This window comes from Hyaena hyaena, unplaced genomic scaffold (genome assembly GCF_003009895.1).
Source record: "Hyaena hyaena isolate Hyena2069 unplaced genomic scaffold, ASM300989v1 scaffold_648, whole genome shotgun sequence".
In the NCBI taxonomy this organism is placed as follows: domain Eukaryota; kingdom Metazoa; phylum Chordata; class Mammalia; order Carnivora; family Hyaenidae; genus Hyaena; species Hyaena hyaena.
Window position 1 is genome coordinate 269,801 of NW_024081279.1, and position 23,956 is coordinate 293,756.

Sequence of the window (23,956 nt, forward strand, 5' to 3'; positions counted from 1 at the left end):
GGACTGGTGTTCCCTTAGAGCCATCTCTGTGAGTCTAAACTGACATATTAACTCTGGGCTGGAAAGCCAATTAGATCCGTAGCATGAACACAAAAAGAGCAAAACTGAAACCAAGACAGACTTACTTACCTATGCATCCAAGGAATTAATGTTAATTAGGCATGATAATGACATCAAAGTTCTGTAAGAACCTGTTGATAATCTATGGAGATATATGCCAAGGATATAGGGGCAGGATGACTTAAGGTTTAAGATTTGCTTACTCAGCAATAAAAATGATTTTTAAAAAGAGAAAAGGAGAGATGAAACAAATGAGAATCATGATGTGTGTATGAATATATACAAACATAAGACATTGTCATTTTCATAGGTCAAAATGGATGAATATTAGCACTTTCCTATTGTTCAACCTAATTCTAATCTTTCCACTTCTCTGTAGGTTTGAAATTTCACAAAAACCATCACTAACTTCTCCCTCTACTTGTGAACACTATGATTTCTTTTTTTTTTTAATGTTTTTATTTACTTCTGAGAGAGAGAGAAAGAGAGACAGTGTGAACAGGGGAGGGTCAGAGAGAGAGAGAGGGAGATACAGAATCTGAAACAGACTCCAGGCTAAGAGCTAGCAGTCAGCACAGAACCAAACACGGGGCTCGAACCCATGAACCATAAGATCATGACCTGAGCCGAAGTCAGAAGCTAAACCGAATGAGCCACTGAGGCGCACCGTGAATACTATGATTTCTCTCTCATAAATGTCTTAATTTCTAGCTCTCCTCTTTATTACCATCATATCTTTTTTTTTTTTTTAATTTAATTCTGAGAGAGAGATTGAGAGAGAGAGAGACAGCATGAACAGGGGAGGGTCAGAAGGAGAGGGAGATACAGAATCTGAAACAAGCTCCAGGCTCTGAGCTAGCTGTCAGCACAGATCCCAACGCGGGGCTCGAACCCATGAACCGAGAGATCATGACCTGAGCCGAAGTCGGACGCTTAACCGATTGAGCCACCCAGGCTCCCCTATTACCATCATATCTATCTTAGTTCAGGCCCTTATCCATATAAAAAAGTTGGTTGAAGCCAAGGATGTGGGTATGATCACTCAGGGTGAAGCAAGGGTACTAAGCCAAGGGTGTTTGTGTATAGAATTATCATCTACAGAGCTCTGTTAGAACGCACATGCCCATGGGATCCTGAGTGATTCTGATTCTACAAGTCTGGAGTGTATTTTGAAAAATCTTTCCAGGTGATTCTGATATACATCCCATATAAGAACCACTGACCATGCATTATTCACATTTGCAGATTATCTGGGATAGAGTCTATCCCTTTCATCTGTAACAGCCACATCAGAGAAATGCCTACAGTCCCCTGGAGCCTTTGTAGTAAACATAGTGAACACAGATAAGTAAGCATTCTTCCTGCGGTTGGGCAGATTAAAAAAAACCCTCAGGCTTATCTGTGTTATCATGTAGCTGTGACGAGTTTAAATCAAGAGATAGTGGACCTAGCTAGACTCCTTCCTGTACACCTGATTTCTCTAGAAAATCCTCATCCAGACCATCATTATCATTGAAAACTTACATAAAAGTCATCTCTGAGGAAAGGACCATGATGGAGGTTGAGTTGCACTTTATCTGTATCACTTGTTTTTTTCACATTTTATTTTTGTTGCTTCTGTAATTTTAAATGATATTTTAAATCTTAAGAATTACTGCTATAGAGCAAGAAAAGAAACAAAAGGAACCCAGGATGAAAACTACTGTCCCCTATTTTAGCACGTGGATGTTAAAGGCTTAGAAACTGGGATGTAAAATTTATATTAGCCCTTGGCGCCAGGAAGCCAATGAAAAAGAACTAGTAGATAGATGAGAGCAAGATGGAAGGGGGTAAGCAGGGAAGGAAGCAAGGAGTAATTGCTGATGAGATGTCTCGCGGAGCACCCACTCCTACAACCTCATCATGTTACCCTTGCTAGACTGACCTTCATGTAAGAGTTTGTCCTTCAGACTGCAATTTGTAGCCCAGTGGGTTTCTGCTTTACTTTCATTAATGGTATGTTGTCCACTTATCCTCGTAATAGACTTCCTAAATAGGGCTTCTCGAGGAAACCGTTCTATATAGTGCTATACTGGACACTTGTTATGCATTTGTCAAAACCCATAGAATTTACAACACATAGAAGGAACCCTAATAGAAACTGGACTCTGGGTGATGATGTGTCTGTGTTGGTTCATCAGTTGTAACAAACGCACCACTCTGCTGGGGGATATTATTGGTGGGAGCGGCAAGGGGGGGTGCTGTGAGAACTCTACTTTCTGCTCAGCTTTGCTGTACACTTAAAACTATAAAAAATAGATCTGTTCCTTTTTTTAAACAGGAGTCTTCTAAAATTTACATGCCCATCAGAGAAGCGCTAAAACAACATTAATTTTATAGCAGCTGGGACAAAAACTTGCCCTTCTCCTTCAGTCTGCCCTTCCCTAAAGAAATCACAGCTCTTTTTGATGTTAAAATATTATCTCTTGTACAGTTACAGCATACCCAAATCTGCTTGCCCTCTTTGGTGTAAAGCTACTTATCCTATTTGTATCTAAGGGAGTCTTTCCTACTTTCTTTCTTTTTTCAGTGCAGGGCTTGAGCTCACAACCCCGAAATCAAGACCTGAGCTGAGATGCACTTAACTGACTGAGCCATCCAGGTGCCCCTCTTTTCTGCTTTCTAAGGGGAGACTAGGTTTTAAATATGGGGTGGGTACCAAGAACTGTTTTTTACTATAGATTTAACTTAATTATTATAACAACTGCATGGGACAGGCATTCATTTTCTTTATAAACAAATGAGGAAACTGAGTTAAAGAGAAGAACCTGCTACTTTGCACAGCCAGTAGGTTTTGTTTTGTTTTAATTTTTTATTTTGGAGAGAGAGAGAGTCGTTGCATACGTGAGCTGGGGAGAGGTAGAGAAAGAAAGAGACAGAATCTTAAGCAAGCTCCATGCTCAGCATGGAGCCTGACTTGAGTCTGGATTCTACAACCCCGAGATCCTGACCTGAGCAGTAATCAAATGTCGAACGATCAACTGACTAAGCCACCCAGGTGCCTCTACTAGTTTTGATGTTTAATTTCAAAGTAAGCTCTACCTGGCTTGAAGGTTCATTGTGTTAAACAAGTTTGGACATTTTCATTGGCATGTAGGCATATATTATTCCAGGACACAGAGCTTGGTGAGGCCTCAGATCTGGCTTTACATATCTTCCCAGTGTGAGTGCCTAGTAGAAACCGAGCCCTGTTGCTCAGTCTTAAATCCAGATTCACAAGAGTTGTCCTGATTGGTTTAGCCTGACTAATCTAATTAACTGTGTGGGAGTTGGAGGAGGGTGGGATTATATAGTCCAGAAAGGCCTAAGGGTTCACCCATGTGAATATAGGTGTGGGCAGTAAACTCACTTATACTCAATCTTGGCTTGGACCCAATTTTCAAAGAGAATAAATGAGCCTTTTTTTTCTTGATCTGAGTCATTTTTTTTTTTTTTTTTTTGCTATTTTGGTTCTGTATTCACCTATTCTGCCAGCTCCCAGGTTTGAAGACTCTTATTTCCAATAAGCTTGTTTTTCTATAGGTATTGTTAAAAGATAATTTTCAGAAAAAGGCAGAATCAAGACTTATAAAAATATAAAGATAAATATCTATTAAAGATTTTTATTTTGTTCATATGAGAGAACAAAACAAGTTAGGACCAGTTCAAAGGAAAGTCACAAAGCATAAATTTGTATGTGCTGAAGAAATTGAATTGCAAACGAAGGCAAAACTCGTTTTTCCACTGGATGGAGGGATTCAGTCAAAACTTTGGAACCAGAGTTTGCCTGTAGTTACCTTCAAGGTGTAAAATATGTCAAAGACCAATTTTAGCTCTGCTAGACTCAGTCCTGTAAGGGGTGCTCAAAAAGCCACTGCATAGTTCCCCATTAAAGAACACATTTTTCCTATTATATATTATCTCTCAGAGGGGGTCCAAATTCCTTCCCTTTCACTCACTTTAGTCAACAAATATCAGATAGCTACAGCATATTAGACACAAGCAATTATAAAATGAAACAAATGTGTATGTTGCTTAAAAGTTCCAGTTAAATATGTGTGCCTTTGAGTTATAAATTGGATTTTTATGTAATTAGTTTTTCTCCTTGTATATTTTAAGTCATCAATCCCTGCTCTACATTTCCACTTCTGAGTTTTAACTTTCTGTTCTTCTACCATTAAAGGAATAGGAACATTCTATGCCATCTAGTGGTAAAAAGAGTGTGATTTGTCTGTATTTTGTTTTGTTTTGGTTTTGCAGGAGTGGGGGAGTTGAAGTATATGAATAATCATATCTTGGAAAACATCTAAAATCCATGAGATAATTCTGTTATTTGTTTTTGTCCAATGGGAGAAAGAAGACATTATTTCAGAATACCCTGGAAGCTTTTTTTTTATTAGCTAAAAAAACTTATTTCCCATTTATCAGTAGACTGTTTTTTACAGTATTATAGGTTCAGAGTAAAATTGAGCAGAAGCTAGAGAATTCCCATCTATCCCCTGCTCCCCCTCCCACGCACAGCCTCCCCTGTTATCGGTATCCGCCACCACGATGGTACGTTTGTTACAACTGAGGAATCTGCAGTGACGATTGTTACCCAATATTCATAGTTTTTATTAGGATTCACTCTTGTTGCTGTACATTCTATGGATTTTGACAAATGTATAATAGGAATGCACCTTCGTAGTATTATGCAGAATAGTTTCACTGCCCTAAAAATCCTGTCTTCTACGTATTCATCCCTCCTTCTAAGCCCAAGCCCTGGCAAACACTGATCTTTTTACTGTCTTTATGATTTTGCCCTTAAGGTTCCCTCTTGTGTCTCTTTGCCTGATGGCTCATTTCTTTTTCGCACTGAATAATATTCTGACCTCTGGTTCTACCAGTTTATCCATTCGCCTACTGAATGATATCTTGGTTGCTTCTAAGTTTTGACAAGTATAAATAAAGCTGCTATAAACAGCACACATGGGATTTTTTTTTTATGATTTCTTCAACTCCTTTGTGTAAATACCTGGATTATATAGTAACTTTAGTTTTTATAAGAAACTACCCTGGCAGCTTTTTAAAATCAGCTTTACCAAGATACAGCTAATGGCATCCACCTAGCATGTAAAACTCAGTGATTATTTGAAGCAAATATCATGAAACCACTGCTAAAATCATCATACAGAACATGGTCAAGATTCCTCTTGTTCGTTTGCAGTCTATCCCCTCACTCTGTTGATTTGCTCTGGTTCCATACATTAGTTTGCTTTATAAAAAATTATTATTTTCTAGTAATTGTATTGTATAGTATGTGCTATTTTATCATTTGTTTCACATGCATAATGATTTTTAAATTTACTCATGTTGTGATGTATCAGTAGTTCATTTCTTTTTTATTTTTAATGTTTATTTTAAGAGAGAGAGAGAGCATGTGGAAGGGGCAGAGAGAGAGGGAGACACAGAATCTGAAGCAGGCGCCAGGGTCCAAGCTGTCAGTACAGAGCCTGACATGGGGCTCAAACTTGTGAATCAGGAGATCATGACTTGAGCCAAAGTCGGATGCCTAACCAACTGAGCCACCCTGGCGCTCTGGTAGTTCATTCCTTTTTTATTGCTGAGTATCCCATTATATGGATATACCATCATTTGTTTATCCATTTACCTGTTATGGGCTTTTAGATTGTTTCCAGGTTTTGCTATTATTAATAAAACTGTTGTGAACGTCTGTGTACAAGCCATTTTGTAGACATATGTTTTCATTTCTCTTAGGTAAATAACAGTCGAATGGTTGGGTTGTATTATACATTTATGTTTAATTTCTAAGTAACTCCTAAGTAGTTTTCCAAAGTGATTGTACCATTTTACATGCCCACCAGGTTTGTGTGAGTTCCAGGTTGCCCCACATCCTAACCAATGCTCCGTATCAACAATTTTAGCCATTCTGATAGGTATTTAGTAGCACCTTACTGTGGTTTTAATTTGCATTTCCCTAATGACTAATGACATTGAGCATCTTTTATGTGCTTTTGGGAATTCATATATTTTCTACAAAGTGGCTGTCCAATTTTGTTTGCCTTCTTACTGAGTTGTACAAGTTCTTTGTATATTCCAAATAATAGTTTTTTGTAAGCTGTAAGAGGTAATACATTCCCCCTTCTGTGGCTCACCTGGCAACCATTTAGTATTTGTGAGCCCATTGAATGATATTTAGGGGGAGGGAAAAAATAATTCTGTTGTCTACCCTCCTAGGTTTTCTGAGACCCTGCAAGTTAGACTTGCAGAGTAACAAGAGTAAAACAACATACTTAGTTAATATGTAACGTATGCATTGTACATACATATGGGAGAGCTCAGTAATGAGTAACTCAAAGGGGTGCTTCCGATTTGTATAGCATCTTAAGAAAGAACAGTAAAAGGGCACCTGGGGGTCTCACTCAGTTAAGCGGCCGACTTCGGCTAGGTCATGATCTCACGGTTCGTGGATTCGAGCCCCCCTTCCGGTGCTCTGCTGACAGCTCAGGACCTGGAGCCTGCTTCAGATTCTGTCTCCCTCTCTTTCTGCCCCTCCCCCACGTGCTCTCTGTCTCTCTCTCTTTCTCTCAAAAATAAATAAATATTTAAAAATTTAAATAAAAAAAGAAATTACAGCAAGTTTGTAGAGAAGTGACAAGATAAAGGGAAAGGGCTTAGGAGTAGAAAATAAAGATAGATTTAATAAGGTTCTCATGTAGACTACTCTGGTACTATTTCAGCTGATGAGAGTCTAAAATTGTCTATAGTGATTATCCTGCCTATCCTGGTAGAGAGGGGAGTGCAGGGGGTTTTTCTTGAGTCTGCTTCTTTTCAGTTGCCTTCAGCTCACCATGGTCCTTGTGTCAAAGTGGCATATTTTGCGGTGGCACATTCTGATTTTCTACAAAATCAGAATAGGTTTCATAGATTTTTAAAAGTCCATCAATAATAATAAACATTTTTGAGTGTTCACCATATGCCACTTGCACTGTATGCTTTACATGATATCTCATCCTTATAACTGTCCTATTTTGTGAATAATTTTTTTTAATTTTAGAGCGAGAGCACAAATGAGGGGGAGAGGAAGGGGGAAGTGAGGGAGAAAGAGAGAGAGAGAGAGAGAAAATCAGTCTTAAGCAGGTTCTACGTTCAGCACAGATCCTACCTCGGGACTCAATTCCACGATCCTGGGATCATGACCTCATCCGAAATCAAGAGTCGGACGCTCAACTGACTGAGCCACTCAGGAGCCCCAGTGAATAATATTTTTATCTCCGGTTTGCTGATAAGGAAATGTGGGTTTGGAAGGGTTTAGTAATTTTCTTCAATCACACTCTTAAACCTTTAATCACCATACTATGTGTTGTCAGGTAGATTGCATTTAAATATTTTCCTTTGGCTTCTGTAACAAATGACCACAAATTTGATGGCTTAATAACAGAGGAACTCATTCTCAGTTCTGGAGGCCAGAATTCAAGGTCAGTATCACTGGTCCAAAATGAAGGTATCAACAGGGCCACGCCCCCTCTCTTCATTCCTTACTTCTTCCAGCTTCTGGTGCTCATGTCAGTGTAATCATCAAGGCCAGCAGCTTCAAATTGCCTTCTGCTCTATCTTCACATCGCCTTTCCCCCCGCATGTGTGTGAACTTCCCTGCCTCCTTTTAAGGATACCTGTGATTATACTTAGGGCCCACCTGGATAATCCAGAAATAACCTTCCCATCTCAAGACCCTTAATTTAATCACATCTGCAAGGACATAAGGATATATGTTGCCATATAAGACAGTAGTCATAGGTTCCAAGGGTTAAGATAGGAACATCTTTTGGGAAGTCACTTCTGAGCCTACCATGGTGGGGATTATGGAGAAGATCATATCAAACAGAGAAAGGATTTGAATAAAAGCATGGGAAGGGGTACCTGGGTGGTTCAGTCAGTTGAGCATCTAGCTCTTGATTTCGGCTCAGGTCATGATCTCATGGTTTGTGGGATAGAGCCCCTCATCAGGCTCTGTGCTGACAGCAATGACCCTGCTTGGGATTCTCTTTCCTTCTCTCTCTGCCCCTCCCCCAATTACCCACATGCTCTCTTTCTTTTTCAAATACATAAACATCAAAAAAAAAAAAAAGAGGAAAAATAAAAGCATGGGTGTGAGCACACACCTGGGTGGCTCAATTGGTTAAGGGTCCAACTTCTGCTCAGGTTATGATCTCACAGTTCATGGGTTCAAGGCCCACATCGGGCTCTGTGCTGGTAGCTTAGAGAGCCTGGAGCCTGCTTTAGACTCTGTCTCCCCACCTCTCTCTGCCCCTCCTCTACATGTGCTCTGTCTGTCTCGCTCTCAAAAATAAATAATCATTAAAAGCATTTTTTTAAACTAAAAAAAATAAAACATGGGAAACAGAAACACCATGAATGCCATTAGAGAATGACAAGTGGTGTTATGCTATTGGCTCGCTGCATGTGAGGGAATGGCATGGTGGGAGAGAAGGCTGGAAATAGATTAAGGGCCTTGAAGCCAGGTTTGAATTTGAACTATGTTCCATAGTTTGAGGAAAGTCAGTAGAGATTTCAGAGCAAAGTGGTAGTATACCCTAGTCTGTTTTATAGCTCTGTAGTGATGGGTGATGGGTTAGAGGGAGGATATCATTGAAGAACTTAAAAATAAGGATAGTTAAAAAGAGGTAGAATTTCATTCTTGTGTTCAGAAAATACTTGTGAATACAACCTGGCAAACACCATTTTTGATACCAGAGATACAGCACTGAACAACTTAAGTCCTTTATCATCTAAAGTTTTCATTTTAGTGAGCAAGAAAAGCAATTAAGGAATAATAATTTCATATAGTGGTGAATGTCCTAAGAAAATTAGATAGAGAAATAAGCTAAAATTCTTGGTGGGCTAGTGGGAAAGAGACAATGAGTAATGTTAGGGCATATGGTTTGGGAAGCCCTCTCTGAGGAGGTTATATTTCAGTATTTGTGTGTGTACGTGTGTGTATTTAGCCATAGAAATATTTATTTCTATAGTAAGGAAAAAGACTTCATTTTCATCTTCTCCAAGGCACCATGAGGTCTGACCACACACACACGTGCGTGTACACACACACACACACACACACACACACACAGACACGGCTTCCTTGCTATGCACCATCCTCCGGGTAGAAGAGGCAGCCATAGCTCTCCAGCATTCACCCAAGGAAACAAAGGCAGGGTGAAGGGGGGTGGGGTGGGGAGTCATATTGGATAGAGAGACATAAAGAGCCAGGCACATGAAGATCTAAGAGAAGAGCATTCCAGGCAAGGCACACAGTAATTACAAAGCCCCCCCCCCCCGCCGTTTTATAGGGGGAGAGGGGCAAAGAGAGGGAGAACGATTCCCAAGCAGGCTCTGAGATGTCAGTGTGGAGCCTGATGCGGGGTTTGAACTCAGAAACTGTGAGATCACGACCTGAGCTGAAACCAAGAGGTGGGCGCTTAACCATCTGAGCCATTCAGGCACCCAAAAAAGGCTTTGATATCAGTAGCTTTGCTGCAGTAACAAAACCCACCAAATCGTCCCTCCATAGCTCACCAAACACTGTACTCTAACTCATATTATATACAGACTACAAGTGAGTAGTGGTTTTGCTCCAGGTTGCATCCACTCTGTGTCTTTTTAATCCAGGATTGAGGCTGTAGGAGTATCCCCTGTCTGAGACATGGTCTTCTCATTGTAGAGGACAAAATAAATAAAGGCTGAGTGGAAACCATGCAAAAGCACTTCTAGCTCCTTAGATGTAGTATATACCACATCCACTCAGACTCCATTGACCAGAGCAAATGAAAGGACCAATGTCAAAGTCATTCCTTCTGAAAAGGAGAGGTGAATAACTATATAGGGTAATAGTATAGTATATGATAGATAGGAACAAACTGGGTGTGTTTAAGATATAGAAAGATTGAAAGGCTCAATGAGAATAGGGGATCTTGGTTTGTTTTCCTCACTGGTATAACCCAAGTCAAAGCATGCCTGGTATACAGTAAGTACTCAATAAATGTTGCATCAAGGAATGAAAGCCCACGTGGTTAGAATGTAAAGGAGACATGATATTGCAGTCACCAGCAATGGGGTAGATTGGGTAGAAATGTAAATGAAGTGGAGTCCTGGTGAGATTCAGGTGTCTGGCTTCACTTACCCTTGAGCCTGGGTACACTTCTTTCCTTCTCATGGTGACATGAGCTTTCTTTTTATATATTTATTGTAATATTTGTCTATTCTAGAGAGAAAATTAGAGTGCCAGCAGAGGAGGAGCCAAGAGAAAGGGGCACACAGAATCTGAAGCAGGCTCCAGGCTATCAGCACAGACGTGGGGCTTGAACTTGTGAACTGCTAGATCACAGCCAAAGTCAGACACTTAACTGAATGAGCCACCCAGGTGCCCCCTAATAAATTCCCTTTTGCCTAAACTGTTTCTGTGCAACAAAAAAGGCTGATTAACATAGCTTGGGAGCTTCAAAGGCATCTATGCATCTATGCAAAGGCATCTTTCTTACCCATAAAGCTAGGAAAGAGTGTAACAGTTTCATTTTAGACAGGTTAGGGAACATTCAAATTTCTAGCAAACTCAAACTGGTAAAGTGTCAATAAATTATGCAGCTTATTATACAGTAAATTATGTAATTCTGTGCATTTTCTTTTTAAAATAGATCTGTATTTTATTTTATTTTTTTATTTATTTTTTTTACAAATAGTTTATTATCAAATTGGTTTCCATATAACACCCAGTGCTCATCCCCACAAGTGCCCTCCTCCATGCCCATCTCCCCCCTACCCCCCACATCCATCAGTCCCCAGTTTGTTTCTCAGCATTCAAGAGTCTCTCATGGTTTGCCTCTCTCCCTTTCCCCCACCATTTCCCCCCTTCTTCTCCCCCATGGTCCTCAGTTAAGTTCCTCCTAATCCTCCTGTACGTGCAAACATATGATATTTGTCCTTCTCTGCCTGACTTATTTCGCTAAGCATAACACCCTCAAGGTCCATCCACGTTGCGACACATGGCCAGATTTCATTGTTTCTCATTGCCATGTAGTATTCCATGGTATAGATAAACCACATCTTCTGGATCTATTCGTCCGTTGATGGACACTTAGGCTCTTTCCATGTTTTAGCTATTGTGGAGAGTGCTGCTATGAACATTGGGGTACATGTGCTCCTATGCCTCAGCATTTCTGTATCCCCAGGGTAAATTCCTAGGAGGGCTATTGCTGGGTCCTAGGGGAGTTCTATTGTTAGTTTCCTGAGGAACCTCCACACTGTTTTCCAGAGGGGCTGTACCAGTTTACATTCCCACCAACACTGTAGGAGGGTGCCCGTTTCTCCACATCCTCGCCAGCATCTAGAGTCCTCTGATTTGCTCATTTTATCCACTCTGACTGGCATGAGGTGGTATCTCAGTGTGGTTTTGATTTGTATTTCCCTGATGAGGAGGGATGCTGAGCATCGTTTCATGTGTCTGTTGGCCATCTGGATGTCCTCTTTGGAGAAGTGTCTGTTCATGTCTTCTGCCCATTTCTTCACTGGGTTGTTTGTTTTTCGGGCGTGTAGTTTGGTGAGTTCCTTATAGATTCTGGATATTAACCCTTTATCTGATATGTCATTTGCAACTATCTTTTCCCATTCCGTTGGTTGCCTATTAATTTTCTGGGTTGTTTCCTTGGCTGTGCAGAAGCTTTTAATCTTGATGAGGTCCCAACAGTTTATTTTTGCTCTTGATTCCCTTGCTTTTGGGGATGTGTCAAGTAAGAAGTTGCTGCGGTGGAGGTCAAGGAGGTTGTTTCCTGCTTTCTCCTCTAGGGTGTTGATAGTTTCCTGTCTCACGTTCAGGTCCTTTATCCATTTTGAGTTGATTTTTGTGCATGGTGTGAGAAAATGATCTAGTTTCATTCTTCTGCATGTTGCTGTCCAGTTCTCCCAACACCATCTGTTAAAAAGGCTGTCTTTTTTCCATTGGATATTCTTTCCTGCTTTGTCAAAGATCAGTTGGCTGTATACTTTTGGGTCCACTTCTGAGTTCTCAATTCTGTTCCATTGGTCTATGTGTCTGTTTTTGTGCCAATACCATACTGTCTTGAGGATGACAGCTTTGTAGTAGAGGCTGAAGTCTGGGATGGTGATACCTCCCGTTTTGGTTTTATTTTTCAGTATTACTTTGGCTATTCGGGGTCTTTTGTGGTTCCATACAAATTTTTGGATAGTTTGTTCTAGTTTTGAGAAGTATGCTGGTGCAATTTTGATTGGAATTGCATTGAATGTGTAGAGTGCTTTAGGTAGTAATGACATCTTAACTATATTTATTCTTCCTATCCATGAGCATGGAATGTTTTTCCATTTCTTTGTGTCTTCTTCAATTTCCTTCATAAGTTTTCTATAGTTTTCATCATACAGATCTCTTGTATCCTTGGTTAGGTTTATTCCGAGGTATTTTATGGTTTTTTGTGCAATTGTGAATGGGATCAGTTTCTTGATTTCTCTTTCTGTTGCTTCATTATTGGTGTATAAAAATGCAACCGATTTCTGTACGTTGATTTTGTACCCTGCAACTTGGCTGAATTCTTGGATCAGTTCTAGTAGGCTTCTGGTGGAGTCTGTCGGGTTTTCTATGTAGAGTATCATGTCATCTGCGAAGAGTGAAAGTTTGACTTCCTCTTTGCCAATTCTGATGCCTTTGATTTCCTTTTGTTGTCTGATGGCTGATGCTAGGACTTCCAGCACTATGTTAAACAACAGTGGTGAGAGTGGACATCCCTGTCGTGTTCCTGATCTCAGGGGGAAAGCTCTCAGTTTTTCCCCGTTGAGGATGATGTTAGCTGAAGGCTTCTCATAGATGGCTTTGATGATGTTTAAGTAGGTTCCTTCTATCCCAACTTTCTCGAGAGTCTTTATTAAGAAGGGATGCTGTATTTTGTCAAATGCTTTTTCTGCATCTATTGACAGGATCATATGGTTTTTATCTTTTCTTTTATTGATATGATGGATCACATTGATTGATTTGCGAATGTTGAACCAGCCCTGTAACCCAGGAATGAATCCCACTTGATCTTGGTGGATGATTCTTTTGATATGCTGCTGGATTCGATTTGCAAGGATCTTGTTGAGAATTTTTGCATCCGTATTCATCAAGGATATTGGCCTATAGTTCTCTTTTTTTGTTGGATCTCTGTCTGGCTTGGGAATCAGAGTGATGCTGGCTTCATAAAATGAGTCCGGGAGTTTTCCTTCGACTTCTATTTTTTGGAATAGCTTGAGAAGAATTGGGATTAATTCTGTTTTAAATGTCTGGTAGAATTCCCCAGGGAAACCATCAGGTCCAGGGCTCTTATTTGTTGGGAGATTTTTGATCACTGATTCGATTTCTTCACTCGTTATGGGTCTGTTCAGGTTTTCTATTTCTTCCCGTGTGAATTTTGGTAGTGAGTGTGTGTTTAGGAATTTGTCCATTTCTTCTAAGTTGTCCAATTTGTTGGCATATAATTTTTCATAGTATTCCCTGATAATTGCTTGTATTTCTGAGGGGTTGGTTGTAATAAGTCCATTTTCATTCATAATTTTGTCTATTTGGGTGCTCTCTCTTTTCTTTTTGATAAGCCTGGCTAGAGGTTTGTCAATTTTGTTTACTTTTTCAAAAAACCAACTCTTGGTTTCATTGATCTGTTCAATTGTTTCTTTGGTCTCTATGTTGTTTATTTCTGCTCTAATTTTTACTATTTCTCTTCTTCTACTGGGTTTAGGGCGTTCTTGTTGCTCTGCCTCTAGCTCCTTTAGGTGAGCTGTTAGATTTTGGACTTGCGCTTTTTCTAATCTCTTGAAATAGGCCTGGAGAGCAATGTACTTTCCTCTTAGGACTGCCTTGGCCGCATCCCATAGATTTTGAATTGTTGTGTTTTCATTTTCATTTGTTTCCATATATTTTTTAATTTCCTCTCTAATTGCCTGATTGGCCCATTCATTCTTTAGAAGGGTGTTCTTTAACCTCCATGTTTTTGGAGGTTTTCCAGACTTCTTCCTGTAATTGATTTCAAGTTTCAAAGCATTGTGATCTGACAGTGTGCATGGTATGATCTCTATTCTTTTATATTTATTGAGGGCTGCTTTATGTCCCAGTATGTGATCTATCTTGGAGAATGTGCCATGCGCACTTGAGAAGAAAGTAAATTCCCTGGCCTCAGGATGTAAGGTTCATATATCCGTCAGATCCATCTGGTCCAATGTGTCTTTCAAGTCCATTATTTCGTTAGTGATTTTCTGTCTGGTGACCTATCCATTGCTGTAAGCAGAGTATTAAAGTCCCCTGGTATTAGCACATTCTTATCTATAAGCTTGTTTCTGTTTGTGATTAATTGTTTTAGATATATAGGTGTTCCCGTATTCGGTGCATAGACATTTATGATAGTTAGTTCTTCCTGATGGATGGACCCTTTAATTATTATGTAGTGCCCTTCTTCATCTCTTGTTATTGTCTTTAATTTAAAGTCCAGTTTGTCTGATATAAGTATAGCTACTCTGGCTTTCTTTTGATTTCCTGTAGCATGATATATATTTCTCAATCCCCTTACTTTTAATCTGAAGGTATCTTCCCATCTAAAATGAGTTTCTTGTAGGCAGCATATAGATGGATTTTGTTTTTTTATTCTGCTACCCTATGTCTTTTGATTGGAGCATTCAGCCCATTTACATTCAGTGTTATAATTGAAATATGAGGGTTTAGAGTCTTTGTATCTTTCGTAGCGTTCATGTTTGTGGTGGTGTCTCTGGTATCTTTGTTCCTTGCAACCTTTCCTTCAGATCATCCCCCTCAGGATTTCTTGTAGGGCTGGTTTAGTGGTGACAAATTCTTTCAATTTCTGTTTATTTCGAAAGGTTTTTATCTCTCCTTCTATTTTGAATGACAGGCTTGCTGGATAGAGGATTCTTGGCTGCATATTTTTACTGTTCATCACATTGAAGATCTCCTGCCATTCCTTTCTGGCCTGCCAAGTTTCAGTAGTTGGGTCTGTCACCACTCTGATAGGTTCCCTTTGTATGTTAGGGCCCTTTTCTCCCTAGCTGTTTTCAAATTCTGTCTTTCTCCTTATATTTTACCAGTTTCACTATGATATGTCATGCAGAAGATCGATTCAAGTTATGTCTGAGGGGAGTCCTCTGAGCCTCTTGTATTTCCACATTTACTTCCTTCCCCAGGTCGGAGAAGTTCTCTGCTATAATTTGTTCCAGGACTCCTTCAGCACCTTTCCCTCTCTCTTCCTCTTCTGGGATTCCTATGATATGGATATTGTTGCGTTTGACCATATCGCTGAGCTCTCGAACTCTTCTTTCCTGTTCCTGGATCAGTTTGTCTCTTTTTTTGTCAGCTTCTTGTTTTTCTGTCATGGTTCTTCTAAATCACGTATTCTCCTTTCTGCCTTTTCAATCCGTGCATTGGAGGCCTCTAATTTATGATGTATCTCATTTATCGCATTGTTTAATTCTTCATGCCTATTTTTATTTTCCATTCTGTCTGTAGCCATAGTTTCTTTGATGTCCCCTATGCTTTTTTCAAGCCCAGATATTAATTTTACCATTATTATTCTAAAATCTTGTTCAGTTATGCTGCTGATATCTGTTTTGAGCCGTTCATTAGCTGTCATTTCTTCTTGGAGTTTCTTTGGAGGAGAGCTCTTTCGTTTCTTCATTTTAGTTAGCTTTCTGGCTCTTGTTGGTTTTAAAGACCTGTTATTCTCTCTGCACCTATGAGCGCTGCTGTATCCAAGAAGACTCTTTGACTGTCCAGGGCCTATCCTTTCAGAGAGTGTTTTTTGAATATTATCTCTTGGTCTCTCTTGTTGGGACCTTGGTTATTTTATTTTCCTATTTGTAGTGATATTTGGGACTCTCCATCTTGTGTACTCTGGCTTGTTTCTTGAGGTAGCCCTGGAAAAGAAAACAGACAGACAACCACACAGGGAGCAGGAGCACACAAACGCACAGGCTAATTCAACTAACATGCAAAGCGAGTGGGAAAACGAAAAAGTTAAGAGAAAAGACGGAGGAGGGAGGGCGAATAATAGAGAGTATAAAATACATAAAACGGTCAAAAAGGAGAAAAGAAAAGCAAAACAGAAGAAAACCGATGGACAAAGAATGGTTGAAAGCATATAACCGGATTTCCCAGCTACAGTTAAATAGCCGTGTGTATGCAGTGCTGGTTGAAGAGCAAAGAGAAAGAGAGAGAAGACAGGGCGGGGATGAGGCAAAATTGGAAATAGAATGAACAGGCAGAAGGGATAAGAAGCTTTTTTCAAAGAGGTAAAGGGTAGAATATGGTTGGAGAGGTGAGAGAAGGACGCTGGAATTATCCAGAGAAACTATATAGTCTAATTACTCCTGAGAGAAAGAGATGAAAATGTCGGTAGGTGTAGAATTTACATCTACAGAATGGACTAGTTGTGATTGTTTAAGCAAGCCGATGACTGGAGTTAATCCGGTCAGTGTTCTGGGGAAAAAAGAAAGAAAAGAGAAAAAGAAAAGAAGAAAAAGGGAGGTGGGCAGCTCTCAGGCAGGGATGGGCGTGGCGTGATCCAATGCCTCAGGCGGGAGCTCTGACTCAGTGGTTGTGGGGAGGAGAGTGATGGCGCTCCAGTCCCTTCTTGAACCAAGTGCTGCACCTCTCTTTTTTGGGCGTGTAAACTCCCTGTACCGGGGGCGCAGCCAAAGTTGGTTGCACTCTTCACCCCAGGCCAGTCCCAATCTCCAAATCCCTGTCCGCGCGCCCCCTGAAATTGCCTTAGACACAGCTTCCCAGGCAACCCCCTCGGGGCAATTCCAGGCCCCCTGCCGAGCTCTGGGGGCGGAGTCAGAATCGCTGCTTCCTTCTCTGGGTTGGGCTGGCGCGCATGTGCGGGGGCTTGCCTGCCGGGTGCGCGGAGCCCGCTGGAGTGAGGAAAACCGGGTCCCTCTATGGCTCGACACCCGAAACACGAACTCACAGGCAAATCTCCCAGTTTTTAGCTCTCTGCCTTCCCTCCAGAGCCCCAGGCAGCCAGGAGCGCGGACGCCCGGTGTCCGCGTGGCTCTTTCAGGGGCCCAATCTGCCCGGAGGACAATGGCAGCAGGCGCGCCGCTACTCTAGAAGTACAGCCCGCCAGGAGGCAGCACAAAGTAGCAGTCTGTGCGCTCAGCACCCCCGGGACCAGTTGGCATGAAGGGACCTGGCGTGCAGGGTGTTTCTATGTCCCGAGCGGAGGTTTTTCCCCTAGTGGAGGTCTTTCTGTCTTGGACTCTTCTTTTCCCCCTCTCACTCCCCGTAGAGGGTAGAGGGGGATTGCCTCCCATCCTGGAGTCTCCGATCCCAGCCCGATTTTATCTTCCCCAGTTCGCACTCACGTTAGAAGGCTTTCTCGGTGGATTCTGCATCCTTTCTCTCCAAATCTCTCAGGTTTCGTAAGGTTTCCAATGGCTTCAGATCTTTTCCGTGTGAGGTTGGGCGCGAGTGCAAGTACCGAGCTCCTTACTTCTCCGCCATCTTGCCCCTCTTCCTCAAAATAGATCTGTATTTAAAAAAAAAGACTTTTAGGAAGTAAATGTTAAGGAATGAAGGGGAATGATACTATGTGTCATGGTGGTTGTTGGAACATCAAATTTTATACCTTACATTTTCCATAAGAGTAAATCAAAAGTTATGTGTTTAGGTAGTTTAGCTGGAACCAGAGGACTATAATATTACTGATATTTCATTTTTCTTGTGATAATGAATACTTTGCAATGTTACAATAGAGCATTCACCTTCCACATCAAACTTAAAAGGAAACAGAGCAGGAACCCTATACTTAAATACACAGTGGAAACACACTGGAAATAACAAATGCTCAAACAATAGAGCATGAATGAGTAAAATGTGATACATAAATAATCTGAACTAATGTTGGCTAATTAAAAGTGAAAGTTTCATGATGACTAAGAAAATTTGTAAAATGTTTAAGGTACTTTATTAAGAGAAAAGGCAAAAGTTTAAAAAATTAAATGTGGTTGCAACTATAAATACCTAATTTATAGATCTGAAACATAATAGATGTTTTGGCTGCCCAGTAGCTGGGCACTATATTAAAGGGGCGCGTATTACATGGTTGTTTACTTTCTGCTCCCCCCTAGTCTTGAAGTACTGGGGTCTGTTTCTCATGTCTGATGATTGTCTTCACCTCTCTAACCATTAGCTTTGTTATTTGTTTCTGATCGTTTCTTGTACACTTTACCTTTGTTACACTTGACTCAGCCCAGGCTTCATTGATGTTAACAGCCCAGCTTCAACCCACCGTTTGGGAAAACTTTTTCTATACCTATTCTATCACACCTATATGCAACATGCCTTACAGAGTCCTCAATATATATGTAGTTGAGGGGCGCCTGAGTGGCTCAGTTGGTTAAGCGCCAGACTTCGGCTCAGGTCATGATCTCATGGTTCGTGGGTTTGAGCCCCGTGTCTGGCTCTGTGCTGACAACTCAGAGCCCGGAGCCTGCTTTGGATTCTGTCTCCCTCTCTGTTTGCCCCTTCTTGGCTCATGCTCTGTCTCTCTCTTTCTTAAAAATAAATAAACGTTAAAAAAAATTTTTTTTAAATATATACAGTTGAAACTTTAATATGTTCGAGTCTTAGGATAATGGGTAATATTTTTTCTTTCCAAATTTTCTTTCTTCCAACACCGTTGCAGTAAACATTTTAAAGATGTTAGCAAGCTTTTTCTCGTTTCTGCCAAGAGTGGCACCTAGTGGTAATTCTTTAGAAGTGCATTTTTCAGCCTCAAATTGATTTTAAAAAAAGAAAATAAAAAGATGCTGCTATTATTTCACTAGCAGTTTTGTGTTTATAACATAGCAGAATAATATATGTATGCCAGGAATTACCTGGAACCAGAAACGACATCATGGAGTTAGCTGCCCAGAAATTCTACAGGCTCGGCTGATTTCCCATCATACACCTGGGGCAATTCCCCATAGGAATCCAGTTTTATTTTCATTTCCTAGGACTGAATCTACTCTGAACAGTAATTCTTATATAGTCAGAATTTGCACCTACTGCTGAATCTTGATGTTTTTGGACACTGTAGGGTGTCTTATAAATGTTCACCACTGTATTAATTTCCTCCGGCTGCCTTAACAGTACTACAGACTGAGTGGGGAAAACAGCAAAACTGTATTAGCTCACAGTTTTGTAGGCTAAAAGTCCAAGAGCAAACTGTACCAGGGTTGGTTTCTCATGTATGATATGAGAAAGAGTCTGTTCATGCTTTTCCCCTACTTTCTGGTTTGCTGTCAATCTTTGGTATTCCCTGACTTGCAAAAATATTGCCTGGATCTCTTCTTTCATCTTCATGTGACATTCTCCCCTTAGAGCAGACTGTCTCCAAATTTACCCTTTTTATAAGGCCACTGTCATATTGGATTAGTCCCCCAGACTACTCCCCCAAACCAACCCATGACCTTAATTTAACCAATTATATCTGCAGTGAACCTATTTCCAAATAGGGTCCCATTCTGAGGTACTGGGTGGTAGGGCCTCAACATGAATTTGGGGGGAACATAGTCCAACCCACAACAATCCTTGTACTTTCACACTTCATTTCTGCTATGTTGGTGTCAGGCTTAGTCATGAAATTAATTTGGCCAGTATAATGTAAGTAGAAGTGGTGTGTGCACATTAAGAAGAAACTAAAAATTTGTTTCCCTCTGCTATGAAACTGACAGTATTCCAGACAGAGGCTATTTCATCAGCTTATGTCTGGGTGACAGTGACATGGAACAGAGTAGCAGCTGATAGTCAGTAGATATGTTGTATGAAAAAGAAATAAACCTGTATGATGTTAAGCCACCAAGACTTTGAGGTCATTTGTTATGGAGGCATACATTAACTTAAGCTGACTGACATAGTAAGTACCTAACTTAAGCTAACTGATACCATAAATTCACTTCTAACATGTAGATTTTCTTCATCAGATATATGTTGAAAAATTACTATGTGCTTTGCATAGTTTTATGTGTTGGACACTGTGATGATTAATTTTATATCAACCTGATGAGGTCAAGGAACTCAGGTATTTGTTCACACATCAGTCTGGATGTTTCTGAAGGTGTTTATCATGTGAGATTAACAATTAAATCAGTGGACTTTAAGTAAATTGCCCTCTGTGAATGTGGGTGGGCCTGATGCAATCAGTTGAAGGTCTTATGAGGAAAAAAGACTAAAGCTCCCCCAGGAGGAGGAATACTGCCTCCAGACCGCCTTCAGACTCTGAGCTGTAATATCAGCTTTTCTTGGGTCCCCAGCCTCCTGGACTGCTCTGCAGATTTCAAACTTACCGGCCCCCACAAGTCACATGATACAATTCCTTAAATAAATCACTGTATATATGCACATCCTATTGGTTCTGTTTCTTTGCAGAAACTTGATTAATACAGACACATATCTGTGAACAAACTAGAAATAATCCTCAGAGATTACAGCCAGAGGAAGGATGTATATAAATAAACAGGAAAATTACAGTGTTATGTACTAAATGCTGGAAAATAACTCCACGTAATAGGAGTACATAGGAAGAGCGTATAACCTTGACTTAGGGAGTCAGAAAACACTTTTTTTTTTTTTTAAATTTCTAGGAGAGAGAGAGAGAGACAGCGTGAGCAGGGGAGGGTCAGAGAGAGAGGGAGTCACAGACTCCGAAACAGGCTCCAGGCTCTGAGCTGGCAGTCAGCACAGAGCCCGACGCGGGGCTCGAACCCACGAACCGCGAGATCACGACCTAAGCGAAAGTCGGACCCTTAACCAACTAAGCCACCCAGGCGCCCCTAGAAAACACTTCCTGGAAGAAATGAAGTCTAACATGAGAATTGAAAGTGGCAAGTGGATTAGTAGTTAGCCAAGTGCAGAAACAGGATGGTGGGGACCAGGGACTGAATTGACTATCAGACATGCATTCTCAATGGGGCATTATTGCCCTCAAGGGGAGAAAATTGGTGTTTGGCAGGTGAAAACAACCACAGCTATGACAATGTTTTGTGACCTTGTAAAGCTGAATCCTATCTAACAAAATCATACTCCTTAGTCTATGGGGCAGTGGAGGAGATGAATAGAAGAAATGTCTAAAAGGTCTCCTTAACGGAGCAGTGATGAAAAAGAGGGTGAGAAACACTGGTGTAGAAAGACCATTAGGGTGGAGGAATGATCACACGGGAGGTTACAGAAGGTAGATGGAATATCTGAAATATTAGAATGGTTGAGGCATAGAGGTGGGAAGGAGCAGAGACAGGGAAGTAGTGAGGGAAGAAACTGTTCTGAACACAAATTGTAAAATTTAACCTGGAATTGTGTTCTGCCTTCAATTACCTGAATATTTTAAGGAAAACTGGACTTTGTGTCTAAATTATCTGCTGCAGACTTTGCTCACTTTTTTATATATGAATCTGTCCTTTGTGCTTCTAGACACATGCTGAATGAATCATTACGTTTTAAACATTTTTTAGAAATGTTGTTTCTAAAGACAGTTGTTAAAATATCTTTTTCTATCATGCCAGGACTTTTTAGTTTTATAATTGTAGTTTCTAGAATAGCATCATGTTCAGGTGGGTACTTAATCATAAAGCTATTCTGAAAGGCACGTTAGCCTCTAGAGAATTTGCATGTGATTTACCTCACTGGAGTTTCAAAGATTAAAAAATAGGAGAGTTAAAAGGTGTTTTTCTGGGTTCCATTGTTGGAATGGAACGAGAACAATGGTCTATTTAGTAACCATTATCATTATCTTCCTCCCAGATTGAATTAAAATTACGTTAATATTCTATTAAGAAGATCTTTGTAAAAATGCTGCCAATCATTTTTATTTTTTCCCCAGCAGCTTGTTAACAGTGAGTTCAAGGCTAATTCAGTGCTTTGGAAAGATAGTATAAACTTAATTTTTAAACTTAGAGAACTAAGAAATTGTATGTTACACTGTTAGTTTTAACTTTTAATATTTTTCTACCATATCCTTAGCTTGCTTGATGTAAATAGACTTGATCTAAATTTCTTTCTTTTTTTAAAATTTTAATAATGTTTGTTTATATTTGAGAGCGAGAGAGAACAAGTGGAGGAGGGTCAGAGAGAGGGAGACACAGAATCTGAAGCAGGCCCTAGGCTTCAAGCTGTCAGCCCAGAGCCTGAAGTGGGGCTCAAACCCATGAACTGCGAAATCATGACCTGAGTGGAAGTCGGACTCTTAATCAACTGAGCCACCCAGGCGCCTCAGACTTGATCTAAATTGCTAATATACTTTTTTTAAGAGGCTGCATTCTTGTACTATTTTTTATAAGATCTTTTTATGTAGAAGACAGTATACAGAAATATGTCTGAGTATGTGCTCTCGAGTCAAACTGCCTGGGTTCAAATCCTGAGTTGAATCTGTTTGGGTTTTAGGGCACCTGGGTGGCTGAGTAGGTTAAGTGTCCAACCCTTGATTTCACCTCAGGTCATAATCTCACAATTTTGTGAGTTCAAGCCCTGCATCGGGCTCTGCGCTGGCTGTGCAGAGCCTGCTTGGAATTTTCTCTCTCTTTGCCTCTACCCAACTTGTGCTCTCTCTGTCTCTCTCAAAATAAATAAGTAAAATAAATTTAAAAAAAAGAATCTGTGTGGGTTTAAATGTTAGACTAACTTTTATAAACTTGGGCAGATGAGTAAAGTTCTGTAACCTTATCCTCTTTACCTCACTTTACTCGTATGTAAATTAAGGCTGGTAAGAGAACCACCACATAGGGTTGTTGTGAATTGTAAACGAGTTAATTATCTAAAACACTTAGAACAGTGCCTGGTACTGTAGTCAGTATTCAATAATGTGAGCTCTTATTATTTGGAGCTCTGTATTGAGTTTTAAAACAATTTGTTGAGTGCTTCCTATATGCCACACCTGTGGAGCTGTTCATACATCTTACCTAAAATCATCTTCAGAGAATGACTCAAGGTATTTTTTTTGAAACTGACTTTTTTCTTAGTATCATTATTGTTCTCTTCAGTAGATTTCAGGCCTTCAAATCCATTTATTTTTTTAGGCTAGGATGATATTTCTGTTCTAACATGAGAAGGTAAACATCTAAGTTCCTAAGTTAAAGCACTCCTTAGGGCAGTAGGTGGGAGAGGGCTTCCTCTCCCTGCACTTAGCATTTGTCATTACGGTATTTCTTTTTCCCTGCAATAGGGAAAAGGTAGAGTTACCCATGATTTTCTGACATTTTTGAAAATTTTGAAAAGGAGAGAGAGACAGACAGACAGAGCACAAGCAGGGGAGGGGCAGACAGAGAGGGAGACATAGAATCTGAAGCAGACTCCAGGCTCTGAGCTGTCAGCATAGGGCTCGAATCCACGAGCCGTGAGATCATGACCTGAGCCGAAGTCGGGTGCATACCTAACTGAGCTAGCCACGTGCCCCGAAATTTTTTTAAATGTTTTATTTATTTTTGAGAGAGTACACACACACATACAAGTGGGGAGGGGCAGAAAGAGAGGGACACAGAGATCCCAAGCTGATAGCAGAGATCCCATCATGGGGCTTGAACTCACGAGATCATGACTGGAGCTGAAGTCAGATGCTCAACCAACTGAACCATGCAGGCGCCCTTTGAATTTTGATTAAAGAAATTTAAAAACACTTTCAATATTTATGTCTTTCAGAAAATGTCTTTGAAAATCACCAATGCAAAACGAATTGAAGGCCTTGATAGTAATGTGTGGTGAGTACCTCAGAGTAAACAATAATAATTTGTTGACGATTTTCTCCTATACATTTTTATATATTCATCTATATTGGGAATTTTAGCCTCATGTACAGTTTACAAATAA

The 23,956-nt window shown here is 40.3% G+C and overlaps 1 protein-coding gene across 1 annotated transcript in view; it reads left to right on the top strand.

Annotated features, from left to right (window-relative positions):
• KYAT3 (kynurenine aminotransferase 3) overlaps positions 1–23,956 on the top strand; it is a 73,020-nt gene that overhangs the window by 11,582 nt on the left and 37,482 nt on the right. Inside the window, exon 4 of the mRNA XM_039216630.1 lies at positions 23,789–23,847. Coding sequence (XP_039072561.1) covers positions 23,789–23,847 — 59 coding nt within the window. The remainder of the gene's footprint in view (positions 1–23,788; positions 23,848–23,956) is intronic.